The following is a 26,233-nucleotide window of genomic DNA, read 5'->3' as shown; positions in this document are numbered from 1 at the left end:
TAGCATGCCTCTATGGCCTCAGGTCCTGCTCCAGGTTCCTGCCTGGAAGAGCATCCCTCTGAACCCTGCAGCCGCTTGAAGCCTTTCTTAACCATTATGTAACAATGTAACACACACACACACACACACACACACACACACACACACACGAAAGAGAGAGAGACAGACAGACAGACAGACTGACTGACAGACAGGCAGAGACAGGAACAGGGAAACAGAGAAAACTGTGAAAATGTAATGTGTGATCAGGGTGAATATTTGTAATAAAGACTGGAATAAAGTACATCGCCTGTGGCTGTAAATGGCCGCACCATCAAGTGAAGTCAGGGATTGCTTGGCGGAGTCCAGCCGATGGAGCTTATGTGGCTGGCGCTGTGGAAAGATGTGAGCACCTATGTTTCTTACGTGTCTGGGTTCGTTGGCTCACAGTGGGTGACGCCACGCTCACAGACTTTAGTCATCAGGGCACGGTAGTGTTGAGAGGAGAGGAGAGGTCACTTTAGAAATGGTGCCTACCCTGGTAAGTCTCAGTTCTTGCCTTTGACTGTGAGCTGGTCTTTGCTTGAAGATTACAGTTAGAGAAGAACTTGCTAAATCAAAGTAGGGTTTGGAGCTGATGAGGACACGGTATGAATCCAGTGAAGTAAGTTACGGTCCTAGATCATTCCACGTTCTGTTTAGGGTCAGCCTTTGTGGAGACCAGTACCTAAAGCTGTAGTGTAACATTCTGGCCTTCGGCAGAAAGGCCATTTCTGTTTTTCTGTCTCTCTATCCCTGTGTCTGTTTGTCTTTCGCTCTCTCAGGTTAGAGTTTTACTAGTCTCTGAGTCCTGGGCACAATGATTGTCACACCTCAGTCTTCCTAGTAGCTATAGGCATGTGCCTTGTGGGTGGATTTCAGTATTTAAAGATTTGGGGGTGGGGGTGGCTGTGTTGGCCAACATCTACAAGTATACAGATTGCAGGCCTGAGAACACTTCTGGTCCAGTCACTTGCTTTTCTCATTCATTCAGCCACTGTTTCTTAACTGCCCCCATGAAGTCAAATTAGATGCTGGGTATTCAGGGTCACAGAGACAGATACAGTTCCTCTTTCATGGAAGACAGATGTTAAACTAACAGAAACAAAAACAAGTACAAGCTTGCAAATCAAAGTACCACAGTGGAAGTGGTGAGGACTTGGGATGTGACATGAGAATGCAATCAAATTTGCACTAGATGAAGCACATTCAGATCCAAGATTTGGCTTTGGGTCAAGAGTCCAAGGAAGGCTCTGCAGGTAAGCAGATGCGCAGAGACCTGTGTTTTCCTTGGTAGGTAGGCATGGGAGCAGCTGGAGGACTGTCCATTGAACGTCTCTTTTCTTCCCTCCCTCCTGCTGCATGTCTACCTTCGTGACTTATCATGTCAGAACATTTAGAAATAACATACTGTGTCCCAGTGTAGCCGCCTCCCACTAGCTCCGGGGGACCGATCTCCTGGCCCTCCTTAGACTCTAAGTTCCACCGACACTCGCGTCCCGTAGGTAAAGGGGTGTAACATTTGGCACGTACCCTACCTAAAACTTCGCATATACATTCAAGTCACTCCATATAAACCCATTAAAGGCCATGTAAATTTAGGGGGATTTCAGAAAGTAAGGAAGTCTGTCTGCATTTGTACAGACGCCATTTCCCCCACTTCTTCGGGATCCGCAGTCCGTTGAATCTGGAGAGGCATTTGCATACAAAGTGCCAAACTCGGGCCTGGGCAGTTTCTTCAGGGTTAGAGCTGTCAGCCAGGGAGGCCAGGTTGAGATGCACCCATGTCCATCAGCAAGAAGAGGGCTCGGGTAGACCTGTGGTGGTCCAGCCCTCTGCAGCCAGCCCCTGCATATTCTGCTTGTGTGTTAGTGGAGGTTGGCCCGCAGGACTGTTCCTGTGCAGTGTCCTACGGCCGCTAGTGCAGGTTCTGGCGCTCTCAGCATCTCACATGCTGCAATCTCTGTCCCAGGAGTCTTTCCTTTGTCTTCCCCTGCTGTGCAGTTACTTACACACTTCCTTTCTGAACCTTAGGTCTCTTGCAAGTTTTGCAGAGTGATGGGGTTTCTGATCATCGAAGTCTGACGTGCAATCTGGAAGTAGAGTAGATGAGGGACAATTAATTCTCTTCTAGGATGAAGTTAGCCCAGTAAAGTAGCAGTCGTTGAGAGGACTGCTGTCTCCTTGAGGCTGAGAAAAGTCAGTTGTTTTCTTACTGTAATTTAGAACGGTCTTGGCAGCAGTGCTGCGGCCACCTCCCCTGTCCTTTCTGAGGCTGGCAGCGTAGAGGTGGGGTGTAGAGTGGAGCTGTCAATTACTATGGGATGCCTCAGATGGTCTTCTCTTAGCTATAATTTTGCCTTCCTTGGTTCACCTCTCTGTCCACCTCCATTTTTTCTTTCGTGTTTTAAATCTGTGCTTGAGTGAGGAGCTTTGAGGAGAAGCTGGCAGAGGAGGCTTGCCTGTAGATGCCTCCTGGAATGGTGGAGGTGCTCCTTCCCCATCACCACTTGGCTCTCTCCCTTCCTCCCTCTCTCTCTCTCTCCCTTTTTTTCTGTCTCCTCTCTGTTTCTATTTTAAGTGCCCATTTCCCCCCCCCCCCCAATTTTCTTACTGGAAACTGGCCCAGCTCCATTTATTTTTTTTTCCCATGCTGCTATTAAAAGACGACGAGCAGTTAAGAGTCTGAGGAGAGGACAGTATGGGGCAGCTGCCCTCCTGAAGCTAGTGCCTAGGCAAGTATTGACTCTGATGGCTCAGTTCATTAGGCTGTGTTAGTGTCTGTGCTTGTTTTGTTGAGTTGGAGGAAAGCAAACAGTTGTTTGCTCCGTAAGCTTCTCTTTCCTGCACCAGTGGACAGAGCTGAGGTCAGAGACCTTCCTACTGAGATTGAGTGGTGTGCTTAGCATCTGGAATCCTGCCAGCACTGGGCTTTGAGGAATACCCACATTCACCAACAGAGTCTGTGGGGCTTAGGTTTGCTTAAGTCACAATCCCATCAAAAGTTCCTTCTATATGTGTGGTGTCCTCCCTCTGCAAGTTTCCTGCCCTCTAAAACATGTGCATATTTTTTTTCTCTCTTAGTGAGATAGTTCTGTAGTGACTGAAATATACAAATTATCATCATTATTATTTTCAAGTTATGAAGTAAGCTGGGCACACCTTTAATCCTAGTACTTGGGAGGCAGAGACAGTTGGGTCTTTGTGTGTGAGGCCAGCCTGGTCTACATAATGAGACTGTGTCTCAAAATAAAAAACACAAACCACAACAAAACAAGAAAAATACCTTATTGTAGTTTAGTTTGCTTTTAGGGTGCTGGTCATTGTCCTTTTGTTTATTTACTGTCTGCACTTCTTTGATGAAGAGATTTTACTTTGAAAATATTGAATTAGCTTATTGTTAGGGTTGAGAGCTTATGTGTTCTAAAGAGAAGTCCTTTTGTAGTTCTATGTTTTCAGTCTGTGGACTGTCTTTTCATTCTTCTTTAATTGAAAAAAAAATTATTTTCGAGGCAGGGTTTCTCTGTCTAGCCCTGGCTATCCTGAAACTCACTTTATAGACCAGACTGTCCTTGAACTCAGAGATCCACCTGCCTCTGCCTTCCAAATGCTAGGATTAAAGGTGCCAGCCACCATGCCAGCTTTTAATTGAATATTTTAAGACTTGCTTTTAATTATGTGTAGGTGAGTGTACTTACACGTGGGTGTGTGCATAATGAGTGCAGGAGCTGGCAGAGGCACCAGGGCTCCAGGGGCTGGACTTAGAGAGAGATTTGTGAGCTGACTAATACGGGTGCTGGGAACTGAACTTGGGTCCTCTGGAGGAGCAGCAAGTGTTCTCAACTGCTGAGCTATCTCTTCAGTGTTGTTGTTGATAAAATGGGTACTGAGCTATATAATGTTTACTATTAGTCCTATAGTTATTGCAGTGGTATTATTTAGCCCACGATCACAATAAGACACAGATACCTGTTAGATTTTATGATTGCCTTATTTATCTTGGGCTGGGCAGATATTTCACCTCCGCTGTCTCAATAACCTCACCATCCACTTCCCATCCCCCAGCCAACGCCATCCACCTTTAACCATTCCAGTTTGGGCTACCTTCCATCCATAATCTTATTAATACTTGCTCACATTTTTTCATCTTGGTGTTTTCTCCATCCACACCATCCTTGGGGTACTCCCTCCCCCCCAACACCCATGTAGTTCCTTCTCCATGTAAACCCATCGTGATGTCCTTCTTCCTCCTCTCTTCCTGTCTTTCTATCTGTTTCCTGTGATTCTCCTGAACCCAAAGCTCAGGAACCTTAGCTACACCCAATCTGTTCTGCCCCTGTTTTAGGCCTTTAATCAACTAATCAGGAATAATGTCTTAGGCAGCTTTATACAACAAGGATAGGGCAGTAACCAGATCTTGAGGGCTAGTAATTAGCATCGAAATAAAGCATCAGACCAACCCCCAACACTCCAGTCCAATTTTTAAAAATTATTTATCTGTGTATGAATGTATGTGTGTTTATCTGTGTATGTACGTATGTGTGTATGTGCGTGCATGTGTGCATGCGTGTGTCCTCAGAGGGTTCAGGTGTGGCAGTCAGATGACAACTTGGGAGTTCTCTCCTTCCACCTGTATGTGGGTTTTGGGGGGTGAACTTGGGTTGTCAGGTTTGCAGAGCAAGAGCTTTACCTGTTGAGCTATCTTGCGGCCCATCAAAAGCCTTTCTTAACATTTTATTAATTTACTTGTTATTTATTCAATGTGTATGTATGAGTGCCTGCATGTATGTTTGTGTACTGCATGTGAGCCTGGTGGGCGCACGGGAGACTGGAAGAGGTTATCCGATTCTCTGGGACTAGAGTTACAGTCAGCTGTAAGTCCCCACACCATGTCAATGCTGGGGAAATGGTCCTGGGGTGTCTGGAGGAGTAGCCAGTGCTCACAGTTATGGAGCCACCTCTCCAGGCCCTCATCTTTTCGTTCTTGGTAGTGTCTTCAGAAGAGCAGCGTTGTGGGGACACACACATGTGTTGGAGCAAAACCACAGGTCACTGTGTTTCACCATGGTGTCAGTTCCTTGGGCTCCGGGACTGTTTTGTTCCAGTTCTAGAACAGGGACTAGAGCTAACAGTTGAGTGCATTTATCGACCCACGTGAAAGGTGGAGACAAGATGTCCCAAGACACCCAAGGCTGTGGAGTCCAGGTGCAGACAAAGTTTCTGGTGAGCTGTTGTCCGAGACCTCCTCGCTTCAGAACCACTTTGAGGAGTGTGGCGAGAATCTCGGGCTCTGGCATTGACTGGCATTCCTGGATGGCTTCAGTTCCTGAGGGAGGAACTGAGCTAAGGACATTACCAACATTCAAGGAAAGATTTGACAAAACAGAGCTAAGTTTCTGTATCGGGGCAACTTGAAACCATTGTGGAGTTTGGCCCGACTAGCATGGTGGGTCAGCCCTTGCCTCACGCCTGGGGGGCTTTGTAGAACCTACTTGCTCCCACAGTGTGGAGGGGGATGAAGCCAAGGTTGAAGTCATGGGCAGAGCTGAAGCCAGGCTGTTTGTGGCAGAGGCCAGCTCATCTCCTCCCCATTGCCTAGCACTATTTTGGCCTGTGGTATGTGGTTTCAGTGAGTGGGCCAGTTTGTGATCACAGCACAATCGCATCTTTTAAGGGTTGAGTGAGCAAGCCAGGAGAGGAAACTGCTGAAGAAATTTTCCTCAATTGGTAAGGCCTTGTCTTCCTTCCCTCTGAGGGTCCTAGTTTAAAGAGGGAGAGGAGGGTGGAAGAGGTGGGCATAGAGGAGAGGGAGGAAGAGAGAGAGAAAGGGAGAGGGAAGGGGGAGAGAGAGAGGAGAAAGAGAGAGAGAGAGAGAAGAGAGAGAGTGAGTTTGTTAGTTTGGTGTCTGGGAGAGGTGGTGGCAGTTGGCCCCAGCAGGGAGGCAGCAATTCTTGCAAAGTGGTCCCAGCTGCCCCTGATTTATGAACTAATCCCGTCCCTGCTCCAGCCTGTCATTCAGGGTTAACTGCTATCATTAGTGGTTAAACATTTCTGAAAGTATTCCTTCTCTGCTCTGACCACATGGCCTTTCGTGGAAGAGAGGAAGGGAGGAGCCAGGAGAGCCATGAGCCCCACCCTGTTGCCCACACCCAGCTGCTTTACAGAAGTGACAAGGACCCTTGGCCCTGGAAGTAGTCAGGATTTGTCAGAGCCTGTGTGTCTGACAGTGTCGGATGTTGCCGTGCTCCCTGAGGGACAGAGGCATACCCCGAGGGCTGTGGGTTACAAACCCGGGAGGCATTGCTGTCCTTGTAAGGGGATTCCTGGCTGGACCAACCTCTGTTAGCCATTAACTTCTCCGCACACTCCCACACTGAGCCGTGCTGGACAGTTGCTGCAGACTGCCATTTCCCCCTGCTTTTGATGAGCGCTGTGGTGAAGCCTCAATATGACATTTCTTCCCACCAAGTGGGGGCTTTGAAATCCTTTACTTTGACTGAGGTGTGGTTGACAGCTTTTGGATTATGAAGTTAGTGCAGAGGAAAATAAGATGGGATGGGAAAGTTGGAACTGAGCCCTTATCTCTGTGGTTAGCTGTGCCCTCTCGGCTTCTATGACCACAGTGGCTTTAGGTAGCATGGATTCCAGAGCTTTCTGGGTCTTGGCGTTCTCTTTTCATGTTCTCTCTTTCATTCTCGCACACTTTTCACTGTATTTGTTTTGTTTTTTGAGAAAAGGTCTTGCTATGTAGCCTTGGCTTGCTTGGAACTCTTTTTGTAGATCAGGCTTTGCCTCTTCCTCTTCAGTGCTGGGCTTACAGGTGTGTGCCACTATTACCAACTTTTTTTTTTTTTTTAAGATAAAATCTCATTCCATAGCCCATGTGTGGTATTTGCTGTGTAGCCCTGCTGTTCTTAAACCCTCAGCAGCTCAGCTTACTGAGTGCTGGCATTACAGATGTATGCCACCACATGTGGATCCCCCACACACACACACACTCACACACACACTCTCTCTCTCTCTCACACACACACACACACACACACACACACACGCTACCCCAACAACAACTGTTCTTTCTCTTTAAGAAATTTTTATGTTTTTTTTTTCCTTACCAAAAGCATGCAAGCTCAGAGACAGAAACTAGAAAAGCCTAAGAAAACAGAGAGCAAAAACAAAGCAGCCTTACTCCCAGCTCCCCAGATATCACCATTAGTGTTTGATTTATGTCCATCCTGTCACAAGAATCTGTTACTGAGCCAGGTGAGCTGGCACATACCTGTAATTCCAGCACTCCAGAGGTAGAGGCAGGTGGGTCTCCGTGAATTAGAGGCCAGCCTGGTCTACAAACTAGTCTAGGACAGCCAAGGCTACATGGAGAAACCAAATCTTGAAAAACCAAAACACTAAAAAGAACCTTTGACTAAGAAAGCAGTGTAGGGTGGTTCATAATTGCCAACAACTCTGGCAGTTCATTGTGCTGCAGCAGGCCTGCCGATACCAGCGGGCCGCAAAGGTGCTCTCAGCAGGGGCAGGGGAGGGGGACACACACTCCGGCAGGTGCTCCTCCCAGCAGTGAACTTTCCGCTAGAGGTCGAGTCTTACCATTCGCCTGTAACTAGGGGAAAATAGCTCCAGAGAGAGGCAACAGAAGCCCACCCATTCCCCCTCCATTCCAGCCAAGGAGCGAAGGGCTGACGGGAATGTGTGCAAGCTTACATTCTGCAGAGCTTCCTCTTGTTTGTTTCTGTACCTGTAAATGAAGGCAACAGAGCCCTGGCAGAGTGGCCACGCATGGAAGTGCAGCGGTCACAGGTTAACTCAGTGAGTAGGGTCATGTGACCCATTCTGGGGTTGATGGACTGGCCGCCCTGTAGCATGAGTTGGTCTCTCAGCCTCTGATTCCTTGCCTGGAAAGAAACAGACGTGTCTTCATTCAGGAGATGGCCTTTAAACCATCTGGTCATTGTGGGTTAAGTAATGACTCCAATAATGACTGCAAGTGAAAGAGCCAAAGAGCAAAGAGGCTTAGAAGCTTCATGAGCGGAATGAAGGCAAACTACAGTACAAGCGTGAGACCAGATACCCCTTGCTGCTGTGTGCTCTGGAAAATGTCACATGGGTTTCTTCAGCTAGATCCCTCTTCTCTGCACGGGTTAGATCCATCTCTGTGCTGGCCTTCCCTCAGCTGGGGAGCTGCTGAGTCAGCTTCTCTAGGGGTGCTGCGCCACAATATGCATTGCCTCATGCTGCTTAGTTATCTCCCAGCTATAGAAAAAATTGATTTGCATAAGGCTTTGGCCCCCTTGTACCTCATGGGAGAAGCACTTCATCCACGCCTGTCCAGAAACTCTTGTTTATTTCTAACACTTAAGCCCAATAAAAATAGTGTGATGGTCGCAGAGTATTTGCCAGCTATTTCAGATGTGGGGGTGATTTGCTCCAGATTTGTTTACTTCCAGTGGAAAAGTTTGCACAAAGCTGCCTTTTGGGCTTTTACCAAGAAGGAAGCTTCCCTGGGTCTCTGCTCAGAGCCAGCTCCTGTTGAGTAAAAGCTGGAGTAACTGCAGGTCCTGTTTCTAATAAATAGCAAGAGAGCAGAAGCGTCTTTCTTTCTCACAGTGACTTATGTTGGTCTCCTTTCTACTCTGAACCCCCAGGACACACAGACATTCAGGTGGCTCAGCCAGAACAACCACAGCAACGGGTGAACAAAGCCCCGGTGCTAGGAACCGGCCCCGCCAGCCCGTGAAGAACCCCAGCAGCAGTGGCTTAGCCAATGGTACAGGTGAGTGATGACACTCAGCACCAGCCTGCACTACAGCAGGATGCTTTTGCCTGTCCTGTTTGCACTTGGGGCATCGCCTTCTGTGCCAGAGTATGGTAGAGTGAGAGAGGATGCCAGCACTGTGGGAATTTGAGTCCATTACTTAGTCCATCGGCCCGTCTTCTTTGACCTCTGGCTTGTTCTGGACAGCTGAGGTGTTCCCATTCATGCCTGAATAGTGTTGGGCTGGGGCTCAGTTGGTAGAGTGTTTGTGTAGCATGCATGAGGCAGACCTTGGGGTCAGTCTTCAGCATCTCATAAAATTGGCTTAGGCATGGAGAGACAGAGGAAGGTCATCCTGACTATATGACAAATTCAAGGTGAGCTGGGATACATGAGACTCTGTCTCAGAAAATAAAAGTGGAAAACAAAATATTCCCGTGTACAGAGGTCATTTTAAAAGCATGCTTTTTCATTAATTTCTTATCAACATTGGCTCTAATTTGTTTACAAATATTTATTTAGTTCAGTTTTGTGTGTGTGTGTGTGTGTGTGTGTGTTCCTGAGGGTGTGTATGTGTACCTCATGTATGCAGCTGCTCTTGGAGGCCAGAAGAGGGTGTTGCATCACCTCAAACTATAGTTACAGCACTGTGAGCCACCCACTTTGGGTGCTGGGAACTGAGCCCAGATCCGCTGAAAGAATGCTCAACCATTGAGCCATGTCTCCAGTCCTGTTGTTGTTTTGAGGCAGGGTCTCCATGTGTAGCCCTGGCTGGCCTGGAGCTCACTATGAGACCAGGCTGGCCTCAAACTCATAGGGGTGTGCCCACCAGTCCCCCACGTGCTAGCATCAAGTGGGGGAGCTACCACACCCATGGCCTATTTGGGGAAAAAAAAAATCCAGTTTAGGGAGTTTGTAAACTGGGAAAAAAGAAAAGACTGAGCTTGCTCTAAGAACTGAGCGGGAGAAGACAGCAGCATTCTGAGGGGTAGAGATGCTGGCAAGGGTTAATTCCCCACTAGGAATGCTGTCACCATTCCACATGGACACTGTTGGAGAAGAGACACTGGTGCTCTCCACACGCAGGGACTTTTCTGTAGGGGGTTCTGTTTCCCTGTACTCAAGGCCTCTTACAAAGTAAATCATTTCATCCCATTTCTGTCTCATTGAGACAGTGTCAGGCAAACAGTCATGGTCTAAAGTTTTTGAGAACTGTTAAATCTTTAGTGACAACAGACCATTGAGTCATTTGTCTTCCTTTTGGGTCCAATGGGAGGAAACATGGACATTTGTTTCCACAGACTGTAGAGAGGGGAGTGTGATTCCACTGGGAGTGACCTGGAAATGAGTTTTATAGGCGCCTGTTTGTGAGGGCAGAAGTATGACATGAAGACACAGCGGTCACTATTGTGACAGTGTTATTTGCCTGTGTGTAACAGACTGACTGAGTAGTTAATCATTCTACTCTGACAGCAACTCTCCTCAGCTTGCTCTGTCATGGATTTCAGTTCTTTGGAAGCAGTGTGAGGGCCCCAGAGCCCCTCTGTGGCTCATGTTGCCTGGCTATCTCACTGTGTACAGGGAATGGCAGGGCGAAGTGGCAAGCCTTGACTTCCTTCCTGGAATTGGAGACATGTCCGAAGGAAGTGAATTAACCAGCTCCCATGAACCTGTTGGATGACCATAACTGCAGGTGTGGAGTCCCAGCAGCCTCTTTCTCAGCCTTCCCAGTGCTCAGGGGCCAAACCCGTATCTCCTCACTGGATCCTCCTCATCGGCATGAAGGATGGCATGCAAGTGGCTATGGACTGGTACACAGAACCACATAGAGCTTTTGAGCAGCAGCAAACATGCTTTTCTTAGCAAGTGTTTTGTAGAGACGCCTGCTGGACACAGCCACACCACCCTGAAATCCCTTGTACACAGCAAATAGTCAGGTAACACATGGAAGCAGTCCCCAGATGCAGTGGCTGGGCCACCAGTCACTTTGTCCTTCCAGGGCTCTACAGTACCACAATAGTGGTGTCCATCCATCCTCTGCTTTTATAAAAGCTGTTGATAAACTGACTCCATGTGGTAATGGTCTTTGAGTCAGTCTTCAGGGACATTCAAAGATTTAAAAACTTTTAAAATTTTTGTGTGGGGGTGTCTCTGTGGGTATGTTCATGAGTACAGGTGCCCACAGAGGTCAGAGGCATTGGCTTTCCCAGAAGGTGATTGTAAGTCTTCTGGTGTAGGTGCTGGGAGTTGAACCCAGTTATCCCCCACCCCCCTCCAAAGAGTAATATGAGTTTTTAACCTCTGAGCCACCTTTTCAGCCCTTCTGGGATATCAGTACATCTTTATTTGCTTTACACTTAGTTCTAGGTACCTTTGCTTGTCTTTATATCCAGAACACTGTGTTCTCGCTTATGAGGTAGGTGCCAGCTATGTCTTTAAAAAGCCACATGTGTCTAACTCCACACTGCTCTGAACACATTTTACAGTAGTGTGTCTGAATGCCCAAACAGTTCCTAAAGCCCAGCTTCAAAGGGCAGCTTCTGTCTGTTAAAACAGGAAGGCCTCTGCCTCTCCTCTGCCTCTGCCTCTCTTCTCTCTCTCCTCTGCCTCTGCTTCTCTTTTCTCTCTCCTCTGCCTCTGCCTCTCTTCTCTCTCTCCTTTACCTCTGGCCTCCTCTTTTTGCAATGATGACAGTTCATCTTGACTTCACTGGCAGCCTGGACTATATGAAAACAGAAAGCTAGAACTATTATCAGGGCAGAGGCTGGACAGAGGGAGACAAAGGCTCCCCTCTTGCCAGTGCTAATGTGAATGAGGATGTCTCCAGCCCTCCCTGTCAGGCCTGTGAGGGCCACTTCTGGGATGGCAGCTTAGGAGCTATGCCTCCTGATGGGATTTTCACAGACATGCAGAATTAATCTAACAGTCTCCTTTTGGCTGTGTAGTGTACTTATGCATGTAAAAGATATTAGGGAAAAACCAGAGCTCTTAACTGTTGTCTCTCTCTAGCCTCTTGTTCACTTTTTTAAAGTGGTTTCTACAATGGGAGTGTAACTTATCAACAGTTGATAGAATGCTTGCCTAGCTTGCATGAGCCCTGGGTTCAATCCCTAGCCCCATGTAAACTCAGTTCAAGGGAAGCCAGGCCTATGAGGCCCCATCTCAAAAAAATCAAATTAATAAGCCAGACGCAGTGGCTCATGCCTGTAACTCCACTGCTCTGGGAGGTAGAGGCAGGCGGATCTCTGTGAGTTCCAGGACAGCCTGGACTACAAAGTGAGTCCAAGATAGCCAAGGTTACACAGAGAAACCCTGTCTCAAAAAATAAAAACAAACAAACAAAAAATCAAATTAAAATAATAACTTCTAGTGTGATAATAGCCATCCATCATTTAACTATTCTCCCTCAATATGTACATCCTTCCCTGTTTTTTTGTTTTGTTTTGTTTGAGATAAGCGTAGTGTTGGGTAACCCTGTCTAGCTGAGAAGACTGTCTATACGCTAGGCTGGCTTTGAACATAGAGAACTCCTCCTGCCTGTGCCCCGAAAGTGTTGCCATTACAGCCATGCCCTTTTGCTGGCATGCTTCCCTCTTTGCATACAGCTTTGCTCTGGGGAAAAATAGAAACACATTTTTGAAGAACCAATTCTACCTGTGTTGTCTAGGTTGGCCTTGAATTCCTGGGCTCTGTCTGTCCCACTGGGCCCTTCTGAGTAGCTGATTCTGTATGCACAGGCCACTTTATACATAGCTTTTGAGTGCAGTTCTTGAGTGCATAGATAATGAATTTTTTAAATTGAGATCGATTGTTTTTAAAAAAAGAGGATTGCTTACCTGTCCAAAGCTGCATAAAATTTTCACAAAATAGCATATGAGATTTTCTTTTTTCTCTAACCTTGTAAATACTGTTCTGGTTTTTATGTTGTGAATGTTATGTTCCACCTCATAGTTTATTCTCAGTCTTTCTTGTTTTAGTTTGTTTTGTGGTTGGGGATTAAACTCCTGGCTTCACGCATGCTGTACACACACTTTACTACTGAGTTACATGCCAGCCCTAACATCTTTCTCTGTATTGGAATCCTGTTCTCACTGGACGTTAATTAAGTAGCTTTCACAGTGGCTTTTACTTGGAGTTCAGCACTCACTGCTTTCTTCTATACTGTGAGAATTTGTTTCTTGTTTTGTGTGAGTCCCACATATTTTGGTTATTTGGATAGTATTTTCAATATTTTTATTTTATGCATATAGATGTTTTGCCTGCATTTGTCTGTCACCATGTGGCTGCCAGACACCCTCTTTACAGGGAGTCAGATGCCCTGGAACTGGAGTTACAGCTGACTGTGAACTGTTATGTGGGTGCTAAAAATTGAACCTAGGTCCTCTGGAAGAACTGCTGGTTATCTTAACCACTGAGCCATCTCTCTAGCCCTGGCATAGTATGTTTGTTTGTTTCCGAGACAGGATTTCTCTGTGTAGCCTTGGCTGTCCTAGACTCTCTTTGTAGACTAGGTTGGCTTTGAACTCACAGTGATCTGCCTGCCTCTGCCTCCCTGAGTGCTGGATTAAAAGTATGAGCCACCAGGCCCAGCTGCATAGTATGTTTTTTAATGTCTAAAGAGCAAGCTCTGCCTTGTTACATTTTGTCTTTGAAAGTTCATAGAGTTTTCAAAGTAAATTTTAGACTTTAAACTTTTAGAGGCAATCTAGGTTTCTTTGTGTAGCCCTGGCTGTCATGGACTCATTTTGTAGACCAGGCTGGCCTTGAGCTCACAGAGATCTACCTGCCTCTGCCTTTCAGAGTGCTGGGATTACTACAGTGCCCGGCCACCTTTTTTAATTCTCATATAACTTTACTTTTTTTTGTTTGTTTGTTTTTTGTTTTTTTGTTGTTGTTGTTGTTTACTTAAAGATTCATTGTTGTTTTTGAGAGAGGATCTCACTTTGAAGTTCTGGCTAGCCTGGAACTCTATATGTAGACCAGGCTGGCCTCAAACCCACAGAGATCCACTTGCCTCTGCCTCCCAAGTGCTGTGATTAAAGGCCTGTGCCACCACCCCCATTTATTTTTATCACTTTTAATCATATGTGTGGATATGTGCCAGAGGCATTTGACATGGGTTCTGGGAACCCAACTCAGGTCCTTTCTATCCCCTATTTTAAAACAAAAATTCTTTGTGTGTGTATTTATGATTTCACACATGTGTTCACGTGTATACAGGTAAATACATGTGTGCATGCATGCATGCATGTTCCTTTGTGTGTAGACGAGAGGTCAGTGTTGAGTATTTTCCTCAGTTGTTCTTTACCTTATTTGAGACAAGATCTCTGAATCTTTCTCTTCCCCTCTATTTTCTCTTTGAACTTTGAGCTTGCCATTGGCTAGGCTGGCTTGCCTAGGATTAAGAAAAAGAATGTCCAAGTCCTGATTTTTTTCTTGGCCAAAGGTTTTCCTATTCCTGAGTGAATGTGATTCATAAAGGTGAAGCTTTCAGCCAAGATCACAGAGGAGCCTTGTGAAACAATCACATTACAGAAACCAGTGGCTGTTCAGCTGCCATGCTGCCTCCCCACCACCCTGCCCTTGCAGCTCTGCTTTTCTTCCCCTCCAGGAGAACATCCAAGCCCTCTTCATTTCCTTCTTCCGCTTTATTTCCACCTCACAATACTCAGGTTCGAGCTCCACTTCTGCTGTTGACTGATGGCGTGTCACCTGTCTGAATGGTCACGAAGTGTGCACGTCCTCAGGGAGGTGGGAATAACATTTTCCCCATGTGCTGTTGGAATGACAGATGAGCTAATAAAAGTGTGCTTGCTAAAGGCAATGAGGGATCCTGGATTGGATCCTAGAACAGAAAAAGCAGCTTAGTGGAAAAGCTGCTACGATTTGAATAAAGTCTGGAGTTTAGTTAATAGTACTGAACAGATTTTTTTTTTTTTTTTTAGTTTAGATGTGCCATGGTCATATAAAAAGTAACACCTGGGGACATTGGGTAAGGAGCCCGCCATCTCTTCATCTCTTCTGTAAAGGTGCATAGAGCACATTCACTCATGAGGCTGAAGCAGGGGGAACATGAGGTCAAGGCTAGTTTGCCTATGTAGGTACTGCTCCATCTCAGACAGGGAACAAACAACAGTTTCCCCCAGATAGTTTTTAAAGACCTATTTTTAAGTGGTAATGTTATACAAATATCAGTTGATCTTATTTCTAATGTCTTTTTACAGATTTAGATTTAGTGATTGCATATTTATTGAACGGATATCTATAAAATGCTGTTTTGCTGAACAGTGAAGCACAGGCAGAGACAAAGCATCTGCCTTCTAAGCTCCGTTAGGAAAAGCTGAAAACACACCTCAGCCAAGCCCCAACTGCTGTTGCAGGAGCTCTTGGGTACAGAGCTGAGGCCACAGGCTGGACTGCAGTGGTGTGGAGACCGTCTGGGCAACAGGGATGTGAAGAGCCAGGCAGGAGTGTAGGGCTAGAAAGGAGAGCGCTTACGTACCTGCACAGGGCTTTGGGTTCAGGCCCCAGCGCTGCGTGCACAGGGCATAGTGCTGCTTGCCTCTCATCCCAGCACTCCAAAGGTAAAGACAGGAGGATCAGCAGTTCAGGGCTAGCTTTGGCCACATAGTGAGTTTGAGGCTAGCCTAGCATATGTGAGACCCTGTCTTTAAGAACAAAAGGAAATGTTAGTGGTACCAAAGGTGGAGACAGCCTGAATCATTTTCAGACTTCCATTGAGGCAAAGCTGGAGCCAAAATATTTCAGGATGGGTAGTATGAAGCAGACTTGGAGTTTATTAAAAGGCATTTATTATTATTATTATTATTATTATTATTATTATTATTATTATTATTATTATTATATGTCTGCATGTGTGTTTGTGAACCCCTTGCGTGCATGGTGCCCTTGTAGGCTAGAAGAGAGCATTGGATCTCCTGGAACTGAAGTTTTAGATGGGTGAGTGCTGGGAACCAATCCTGGGTCCTCTGCAAGATCAGCAAGGGCTGTTAGCTGCTGGGCTAACTCTCCAGCCCCTTTAAAAGGCATTTTAGTATAGGTTAATATATGGTGTAACATTGTAAGCACAAGGAGCACTTGGAAAGAGAGTAGGACACTGAGAGTATGGCTGCAGGCGAAGAGGAGTCACAATGCCATTGTCCTTATGATAGTCGCATATAGACTTTGGTGATGTCCATGGAGGCTGGAGAAATTTAATTAAGAGCACTTGCTGCTCTTCCAAAGGACCTGAATTTGGTTCCTAGCTCACACATCACCCAGCTCATGACTAACTCTGGCTCCAGGGGATCCAGCACTCTGGATCTTAGCAAACACCTGCAATCCTATGGCATGCACAGACACTCATTAACAATTCTTAAACAAAAAAGCATTTTAAGCTGAGTGTGTTGGTGACTTTAGTCCGAGTACTGGGGAGGCAGAGGCAGGCAGATCTCTGAGTTTGAGGCCAGCCTGGTCTACAGAGGAGTTCCAAGATAGCCTAGGGCTACACAGAGTAACTCTGTCTCAAACAACTGAAAGAGGAAGGAAAAAAAATTGGAGAGCTCAAACATGCAGCGGCTATTGTGTTTCCTGTGATAACTCCAAAGACATTCTTTAAGTGTACAAGTGCATGCATATACCTTATCTGAGGGGAAAACCTACGTGTCCAAGCACACACAGATGATAACAGTATGTGTAAGCAATTTCCCACTTCATTATCTTAAGAGTTTTTTTTTTATAGAACTTGAACACTTGTGAAGAGCTTTGTCCTCTGTTCTCCTCCACTAATCCCAGCCTAATAAGGGGAAATTTTACTGTCAGTAAAGAGCATTAACACAGGGACTGAAAATATAAATCCAGTACCTCAGTGATTTTTTTTTTCTACAACATTTTAAAAGTTTTATTCGTAGTTTTGTGTGTGTGTGCAGAAGGGTGCAGGTGACAGAGATGGCCAGAGGCATTGGCTCCCCTGGAGCTGGGTTATGGGTGGTATGAGCTGTCGGACGGAAGTCAGGGCCTCTGCACGAGCACTGTGCACTCTTACTGGCTGAGCCATCTCTCTATCCCTCTAGCCCCAACCCCCAAATAATTTGTGAAGAAAACAAAACCTCATTGTTCCTTTTCTGATGACGCCAGGTCACCAGCTCAGTAGTCTGAAGACTGGCAGAAGGGGAGTGGAGCTTTTCCACAGGCTCCATCCTTCCCTCACAAGCAGAGTGATTGAGGGGGCAGCTCCTCTTCATTACAAGTGTCCCCCAAGAAATGAAGACCACACCAAGGGAATTAGACTCTTAGTATTTTGTAACCTCCAACGAATTATTGAATTCCTTGTCTGTTCCTGAACTTTGTACCGTTATTCGTTCTCCGACTTTTCACGATTTAGTACATTATGATAGCTCTGTAATAGGTCTGCTGCCACAGGAGAATACCCCAACAGAAACCCAGCAATCTTCTTCAGACTCTCATCTCTATTCTTACAAATTTAGTTTTCCTTCTAAAGTTTACAATGAATTTACCTAGCAACTTTAAAGAAGGCATGGTGGGTTTTTTTTTTGTTTTGTTTTGTTTTTTTTTTTTTTAAGATTGGAGTTGTGTAAGGTTTATAGATTTGCATAAAGAGGATTGCCATCTGCTGTGTGTGCTAGCTTGGATAGTACACTAGATAGAATATGGAATATAAATATCAAGTTTGGCATCTGTGTTGGGGAAACATTGATTATACAGATTTAGTTATTAAGTGACTGACGTAACCTCTTTGCCAGGCAGTGTTAATACACTGAGAAGAAAGCAAGCAGCCCCGAGGCGCAGGGTGCAGCTCAGCTCAGTGGCTGCGCTTGCTCAGCCCGTGCCAGACTCTGGGTTTGACCCTCAGCGCTGCAAGATAAGAAAATAGAGCAAAACCCAAGGGACTCAACCAGGGCCGTCCCATGCCTTGGAAGGCAAGCGTGGTGACATTTTGGTTTCAGCTGACTTTTAGTTGGATCTGGCGATTGCTCACTTGTACATAATCGTGGTTCACAGTGAAGGATGTGCAGAAAAGTGGAGTGAGTGGCTTAAGTCCTGGAGGCAGAGTATGGATCAGGTCCTGTGAATGTGCCAGGTTGTTTGGGCTCTTGGATGCTTGTTTCCCCAGTGTAAAATACGATAGTTGCGTTGACTCCTGTTGAGGCTGTGTATGAGGCTTAAAGGACATAAGCCAAAGAAAGAGGTTTGTATCTTTGGCACTCTATCCCACATTCAGTAATGTTTATTATTCTTATTTAAGCTTGTCATCTGGGGCTGGGGAGATGGCTCAGCAGTCAAGAGCGCTTTCTGCTCTTTCAGAGAACCCTGGCTCAATTCTCAGCACCCTCATACCTTATAACCTTCCCTAACACCAGTTCCAGGGAATCTGTCACTCTCTTGTGAATTCCTCAGACAGCAGGCACACAAGTAATTCACATACATTCATGTAGCAAAACATGTAAACACATAAAATAAAATAAAACTTAAAAAAATTGTCATCTGACTCTCTTAGTCAGATCTCAATACTGTTTAGGAGAAATGACAGGTAGTTAGAAAAGGATAGCCTAGAAATGGTGAGGAAATGGTAGTATTTGTATAGGGGCCAGAGAAGAGGAGAGTAATAAGATAAAGAAGATGCACCAGATTTCGGTCTGTCTGTCTGTCAGTCTATTTTTGTTTTTGTTTTTTTAATGGTAGGGTTTTCTCTGTATAGCCCTTGCTGTCCTGGAACTCGCTCTGTAGACCAGGCTGGTCTTGAACTCACAGAGGTCGTCTTGCCTCTGCTTCCCGAGTGCTGGGATTAAAGGTGTGCGCCACCACTGCCCAGCTCAAATATGCATTTTTAATTGCTGTGGGGTGGAGAACTGAGGCCAGCTGCTGGAGTTGAGCTGAACTCCCATCTGCTCAACAGTAAACTGTAGCTGTGGTGAACTCCCCAGAGGAAGGAGGAGCAACTGCTCGCCTGCTTCCTTAGAGGAGCCACAGAACAAACTTCTGAATTAGGAAGATGAAACTAAGTGATGACTAAGATGTTTGCTTTCCAATTCTGATGCAGATGTGTGGACAGCTCTGCACGTGGCTCCACTATTTATTCTTTGTCACCGTGTTTGATCTGCCTTCCCAAAGGACATGAGAGAATGAATTGTGTGTTGAGCTCATGGGCTGCACGCAGAGGCCACAGCAGGATTTCAGGCGCTGTCCTCCACCTCTCTGCCTTGTTGCTACGAGACTGGGTCTCTCCCTGAACTAGAAGCTTTCCACTTTGGCTCGGCTATCTAACCAGCAAGCTCTTAGGACCTACCTGTCTCTGCCTACTAAAGCTTCCTTTGGGAAGGCATTACTAACTTCATGTAATTTTTTGTTTTGTTTTGTTGTTTTTTTGTTTGAGACAGGGTTTGTTGGGGGTAATCTTTTTGTACACTGTGTAATGATTGTCTTTGTATTATTCAAATACTGCCTAGAGCAAAGGCAGGAAAGGAAAGTGGAACTTCTGGGCAGAGAGAGGAACTCTAGAAAAGAATCAGGTGTGGAATTCACCAGACTCAGAGGAAGAAACAGGTGCTGGGACTAAAGGACTCTGGCACCTGTTTCTTTCTCTACATCTGGCTAGAGAATATATATATATATATATATATATATATATATATATATATATATATATTTGTTCTCCATGAATCTCCCACCTGAGATTCTTTCCCAGAATTCCTCTCTCTGCCTGGATGTCCTGACTATACTCTCCAGCCTTTGCTGTAAACCATTTAGGTCTTTATTAAACCAATCAGAAGGTTATGGAGGGAGTGTTTACAAAATATGATGCATCCATAAGAACAACAATATCAAAGCCTGTAATCAGCTCTCTTCTGGCATAGAAACCAGAATTTGGGTAATGCAGAGACAACCTTTACACAGTGCCCGAAAAGATCACCCAAACATTGGAGGGTAGAGGTGACAAATGTCCTGGAGCCCCTTGACTTGCGTACTAGGGACCTAGTGCAGGGCCCCTGGAAGAATAGCAAGTACTCTTAACTGCTGAGCCATCTGTAGCTTCAGGAATTGAAGCTTTAAGCTATACTTTATTTCGAGGTCTAGCAACTCTTGAAAACAGGACTAAGACCCCAGGGACACTTCCCTCCCAGCTTCTGCCAGCACACTAATAGGGTGAGGGAGCAAAGCAAGCAGTCATTCTGAAGCCTTGCCTGGATGGGTCACCTTGTCTGTGAGGTTCATAGTGCAGCTCTCCTTACTGTCTCCTGTACTTTTCTCTTGTTATCAAAGCTCACCGGGGCCTGCATGGTGGTGCATGCCTTCAATCCCAGCTAGGTCTCGGGGGGCAGAGACGGGTGGATCTCTGTGAGTTCAAGGTTAGCCTGGTCTACAAAGTGAGTTCCAGGACAGCCAGAGCTGTACAGAAAAAACCTGTCTTGAAAAACAAAACAAAATAAAAATAAAATAAAATCTGTCCTGTAGTCAGGTCTTCTGAGTCCCCCTAGGATAAGTAGGTTAACTGAAGACCAACTGTCATAAGCATGTCTGTGCTGATTGTGAATATGATTATTATAGTGTGTGTGTGTGTGTGCGCACGTGCACAAATGCACAGAGTCCTTCCCACACTAGGAAGTACAAATGTGCCCTTATTTCTAGAATATAAAAGTGTTCCTACCCATTCCCTTTGTCTACTCTCAGACTTTATTGGCATGAAATTCACTGTGTAGACTGGAGTGGCTTCAAACTTGAGACCATCCTCCTGTTCCTACCTTCCGAGTGTCAGAACCAGTTTGTATAACTCATAGCTGTTGCACAGTCTTGAGGAGGCCAATACCATAGATATGGTGTTCATGTAAGGCATGCGAAACCTAGCGAGAGAAGACAAAACTCTCCATTCCTAGTTATCTTTAAGTGCGGTCTATGCATTTGCAGTGAGCGAGGAACCTGCTGCAGCCAGTGACCCTGAAGAGCCTTCTGTCGTTGGTGTGACACCCCCACCTGCTGCAGCCTTGAGTGTGCCCCCAAACCCCAACACCACAGCTCTCCCTGCGTCGTCCACACCAGCTGAGGGGGAGGAGCCCAGCACTTCCGGGACACAGCAGCTCCCCGCCGCCGCCACCACCACCACTGCCCAGGGTCCTGATGCTCTTCCTGCTGGGTGAGTAGCCCTGCGTCCCATGATGGCCTCACCCTCCACACGTCAGAAACAGCATGGTGGTTCCTTTCCTACTGGGAAGGCTGCCGTGAATAGAGGCAAGAGAGGTGTAGAAGTGCTGGCTCTGTATACAGCTGAAGGAGCGCCTAAATCATCTGTGCTGGTGGGTGCCGCTTCATGCTGGTACTTAAGTGGACAGCTCTGTGGAACTCATTGCCCTTGTGGTTTTGGGGGGGTGTCTGACTAGATGCTGCCCAGAGAAGAGCCTGAGTTTGGCCTTGGCAACCCACAGAGGCCTCTGGTTTTAGGTGCTGAGCTAGCGTGGCTGTTATTCCCACAGCTGTGGCCAGGGGTAACTTGGGTGCTACTTTTCCTGCCCGCTTTGGGTTTGGGTAGGAAAGACCTTAGCCAAGAGGACAGCTCCAGCAAGACAAAGACAGACTCAATTCTCACTGTGTAGTGAGTGGAGATTAGGAACATGGATTCTGGGAACTGACCAGGTGGTACAGTGGGTAAAGCACTTGCTGCCAAGTCAGGCCTGATTTTTATCCCCATATCTACATGGTGAAAGGAGAGAATACCACACACACACACACACACACACACACACACACACACACGTCTGAACCGTCTCCTCTGAACTGACCATTGATCTCTACAGGCCCATCCCCACACAGACACACAAATAAATAGATGCTGAAAGAAATAATTCCAAAGAAACACATTTTTGTCCTGCTCAGTCACTAGTGACCTGCTGATGTAGGCTGGAGGACAGGCTGTTTCCCTCAGTGTGTGTTTCATATAGACATTGGAAAGACACCTCTTGCTTCATGGGGAATATGATGCCCTGTCCATAAAGCCATTTCTGAACTCCCAATGGCTAAAAATCCTGTATCAGAAAGCATGTGTGATTTTTGCTGCTTGTACGCAGCATTCATGGAACTCCTTTCTCCTAACAGGGTGTTGATCAAAGGGAAACCGTTACAGTGATTCTGATTATCTCAAACCTGAAGAAAATTGAAGTGTTAAAGGGCAGTTCTGAAAAGGCCATTTTTTTTTTCTTTTTTCTTTTTTTTTGGGGGGGGGTGTCAAATGTTTGATTTTGAGAAAAGATCATTAGTCAGTTGCTTATATACCCCTGCAGAGATTTATTTTCTCTTTCATATATGGTATGGGAAAGAACCTGAAAGAAATTTTTGCTGCTCATACTTTCAAACCTGTGTGCCATAATTTGGGGGGGAACAGAGCAGAATCATTTTGGCAGAAAGGAGAGAAAATGGCCGCCTATGTCCCCAGTGAGCTGTTTGTTTTCTTTCCTTCAGCAAATGCCTGGAAGGCCGGCCTCACTTCTGTGTCAGTCACAGGCAATTAAGGCTAATGGCTCAACATGTCTTTATGTAGGGCGTGTGTGAGGGTTACTGTTCTCTGGGATTGGGCACTTCCTGTTTCCAAGCAGTTGGAAAACTCCAGGCTCTGAAAATGCTCTTTATTCAGCAGCCCAGAGAAGCCTGTCTCCCCACCCCTTCCCTCTCTTGGCCAAGGGCTAAAACACTTTTCTGAGGTAGAGTTTGGACAGTGTCTTTTTCTTGGAACATTTAGAATGTGACAAGGCCCATGTGTTTGGGGTGGGGAGGGGGCTGGGGGTGCTGCTACCCATTTTTATGTGTAAGATGTTCCAGAGAAGAGTGTGAGAGTCCAGGGGTACTTAGCCCCTCGGTGTCGGGAGGGCCGTGTGACACTGTTGAGCTCACAGTAGTGGGGATAACAGGCTTTTGGGTTGGCTCTTTGATATTGGGACCCAGAAAGGACATAGGTTCTATAGTGATGCTCCCAATTTGTAGACCCTATGCGCTCTTCAGGAGGGCACTAGGGGAAGTCACAGAATACCTTTATCTTTTATGAGAATTTATAAATGAGGTGTCTAATCTAAACTTCTGCCGGCGTCCAAATTATAGGCCATTGCATTTGTCTTTTTATTTAAAAGTTTTTAATTACATGTTTGTTTTTTTAAGTTTGTATAGGTGCATGTATATAAACACACACAGAAATCAGAGGAAAACATTTTGGTAGTTTGTTCTCTTCTTCCATCAGGTGGGTTATGGGAATCAAACTCAGGTTGTCTTGCTACTGAGCCATCTCACTGGACTGCATTTTTCCATTAGAAAGGATGTTCTGTTTGAGAAACAGCAAGTCCAGGGCTGGCTTTGCAAATGTAGAACTAAATGAGGTGTGGTCTGTGCTCAGAATAGTTTATGAAGTCTGCTCTGGGCCCATCAAGTTCTCTCTCTGGTCGCCTGATCCAGTCAGTTCCCTGGCTTCCTGGAGAACTGATGCCAGCTCCCATTTCTACATCTTGAACCCAGTGTATGAGCCGTGAATCTTAACCTAATTCTGAACCATCCTTTGCTCCATCCTTGCCTATCCTGAAAATGGTCTACCATTGTCCCTGGAAAGGAAAACTTTAAGCTTAAGCTCTTCCACTTGGAATGCCACAGTGACTTCCTGTTGTCTGTGGGGACACATTTCCACATCCTTAAGCTGAAAATCTTTGCTGAGAGGGCTCCACCTCCCATCAGCCTTCCATGAAAGCCCCTCTCCCGCACTCTAGGCTCCAGTCATAATAAATTAGTCTAGTTTAATCCATACACTACCCTCTCTCCAGACTGAGGGTCTTCTTCCCCCCCACCATGATGGGTCTCCCTCAAAGCTTCCTCAATGTCTTGACATTTAATTCCTTAAATTTCAGGTTAATGATAATCCTCAGGAAAGGATCTACCCTTCCTGATTGATCCCTGGTCGATAAGGTCAGATAACCACATGTATGGCCATATCTTTTCTCACACTTGATTGCTTGTTCAAGCCTCTGTGTCACTGTGGGATGTGGGTATCTAGCAGTTTGGCACAAAGTAGGCCCAGGACCTGCTTGTCATGAGTACGCCTAAATGCTGTCCTTCCACCTCCCCAATTCCAGTTTTCTTTCTTGCTCTTTTCACCTGTGAGAATGTTCTCTGCTTCTCTGACAGTCTTTCATTTTTCTTCTCTCTCTGGGTTGTCTGGCTTTGGTTTCAACTGTGTCTGTCACAGATAAGAAGACCCATCCTTGTCCACAAGGGCTCCTCACCACCGGATGCTCCTTGAGCAAAGGATTTCTAAGCTGGCCTAGACTGCTTGCTTGGGCCTTGAGTGTCTCTGTTTCCAACTGTCTCCTTAGATCCTCCATCTTCTTTGCTGAGTGATGGAAAAGTTTCACTGGAGATTCCAAGAATTGCCACATTGGTCTTCTGAAATTTACAGCAGGAAAGACTGGTCGCATACATCTGTGAGCTTCCAGGCCGAGGACTGTTGAAACCGAGGCTGCTGATGGCCAAACACAACATTCCTTGTTCCATTTCTCTCCATCTGTCTGGAAGCCCTCCTTTTTTTTTTTTTCCTCCCCTAAATCTTTTAACTTAATTAGCCCCAAAGAAGCTACTGGAAGGGTGTGGAGTTTCCAGGTTGTGAGTGTCTATTGAAAGGAGGGGTGCTGGACACACGTGAGGTAGTGGCCCAGGCAGGGGGTGGAAAGGGTGGCCTCTGTGGTTAGGTGGCCCTGTGTCTGGTTTCTCTCAGCATCAGAGCCCACTTTGGAGACCGAATACCCCTGAACAGACCATGTGTACATGGCTTTGGCAAACCCCTGTCACGCCCCAGTCTCTCAGCTCCCCACGTCCCTCACACAGAGGCACATTATTTTACCCTGGCAGCTCGCACACGGCTGTGGTTTCTTACATAAGAGAGGACGTTGTGTTTGGATTGCCGGCTTACCTCAGCTCTGCCATTTCACACCATCCCTGTTCTCCCAGAGTCATTGGCTCTCCTGTTTCCTGCCTCAGAGTAGAATTGATGGAGTGTTTTCCAATCCTTTCACGTTTGCTGTCTGCCCTGTCCCTGTGCCTGTGCTGGAGACCCGGAGGCTTCTCTAGGTGGACTTAAGAACCTGGAGACAGTCTTGGGAGACACTTAAAAAGACGGGGAATTTGGAGCATCTCTCTCTGCTGAGTTACAAACCAGCCTTTGCCACCGAATCTAACTCCAAACTTGATCTTGGGTTTCACCAAAGTGCTCCTCACTCAGAGCATTTTAGAGTGCCACGCAAACTATGAGTGAAGAACGTGCCTTTTGGGGGCCGCTGTTAATTTATTACTAAATTGTTAACTTTGTGTTACCTTCTGTTCAAGGGATCACTTACACATCTAGATGCTGAAGCAATGTCAAAGACAAAGTTTTTAAAAACTAAAAAAACCTGTTTCTGAGGACACGACTGTTGAGAGTTTGGATCATGGACTATATTTTGAGTAGTCTTGGATTAGAGGATTAATTTGGAAGACTGTGCCCTTTCTCTACCTTGTGTTATTATGAAATATGGTTTTATTCTTGACCCTAAAAAGATTATTCCATGCCTAAGCAACTCAAGGCAGCATGTTCTGTCTTCCTTCTGAAAGGCTCTGTGCTGACCGGTTGACTTACTGAGCAGTGGGCTGTTCTTCCTGGACCTGAAGTATGTAGCCACACATAATCAGTAGTCTACTTTACTATACTTTCTTAAGAGTAAGGAATGCTGTGCCCATCTTGCCATCGTGAGCATCTTTCGTGGTGTAGGGAGATGCAGTGACAAGTGTCAGTAGATAAGTGAGTGCACATTCTTACTCATCCTTATTATTTTAATTTACCTTTTGATCTTATAAAAGACTATTAAGCTGAGCATGGAGTCTCACACGTGTAATCCCAGTGTTTAAAGAAGCTGAAGCAGGAGGATTGTTGAGTTTGAGGCCAGAGTGAACGAATCTGTTTCAGAAATCTAAAACACAAAACACACAAAGCAAAATCAAACAAGATCATTGATTGGCAGGTGGGAGGGGTTGTGGGATACAGACACAGCATAGCAACAGCAGTATCAAAAACCTTTCTAGACGTAAGCATTTCTATTTTAACGCATCTAGTGTCGTTTTCCTGATCATTAATAGTAGCTATCAGGTGGTATGCACTTTTGCACTGGGTTGTGGACTTCTGAGATTAACCCAGAGATTACTGCAGTGTGAGTTAGCTGCTGTTGTTTTCACACTGGAAGTGAAGACATCTTTGTCAGTTCACCTGGGGCGACAGACTCAGGTAGTGTGACAGTGTGTGTTTGTACCTTCTCACGCTATTAGAAGCACACAGATAGAAAATAGGAGTCAGGTGAGAGGCCGCAGTTGCTAAAGGAACAACTCCAAGCTGATAGCCTGAGTTTGGTCCCCTGAAACCTGAAAGATGGAGAGAAT

General features: G+C 45.9%; 1 protein-coding gene across 2 annotated transcripts in view; it reads left to right on the top strand.

Moving 5' to 3' along the window:
• Wwp2 (WW domain containing E3 ubiquitin protein ligase 2) overlaps positions 1–26,233 on the top strand; it is a 117,385-nt gene that overhangs the window by 57,189 nt on the left and 33,963 nt on the right. For both annotated transcript variants that reach the window (XM_021632831.2, XM_021632841.2), the window contains 2 exons: positions 8,679–8,806; positions 20,711–20,936. In XM_021632831.2, coding sequence (XP_021488506.1) covers positions 8,679–8,806; positions 20,711–20,936 — 354 coding nt within the window. The remainder of the gene's footprint in view (positions 1–8,678; positions 8,807–20,710; positions 20,937–26,233) is intronic.

This window comes from Meriones unguiculatus, chromosome 10 (assembly GCF_030254825.1).
Source record: "Meriones unguiculatus strain TT.TT164.6M chromosome 10, Bangor_MerUng_6.1, whole genome shotgun sequence".
Classification (NCBI taxonomy): domain Eukaryota; kingdom Metazoa; phylum Chordata; class Mammalia; order Rodentia; family Muridae; genus Meriones; species Meriones unguiculatus.
Note: the sequence above shows the minus strand (reverse complement) of the source record. Positions and strands in the feature narration are given on the sequence as shown.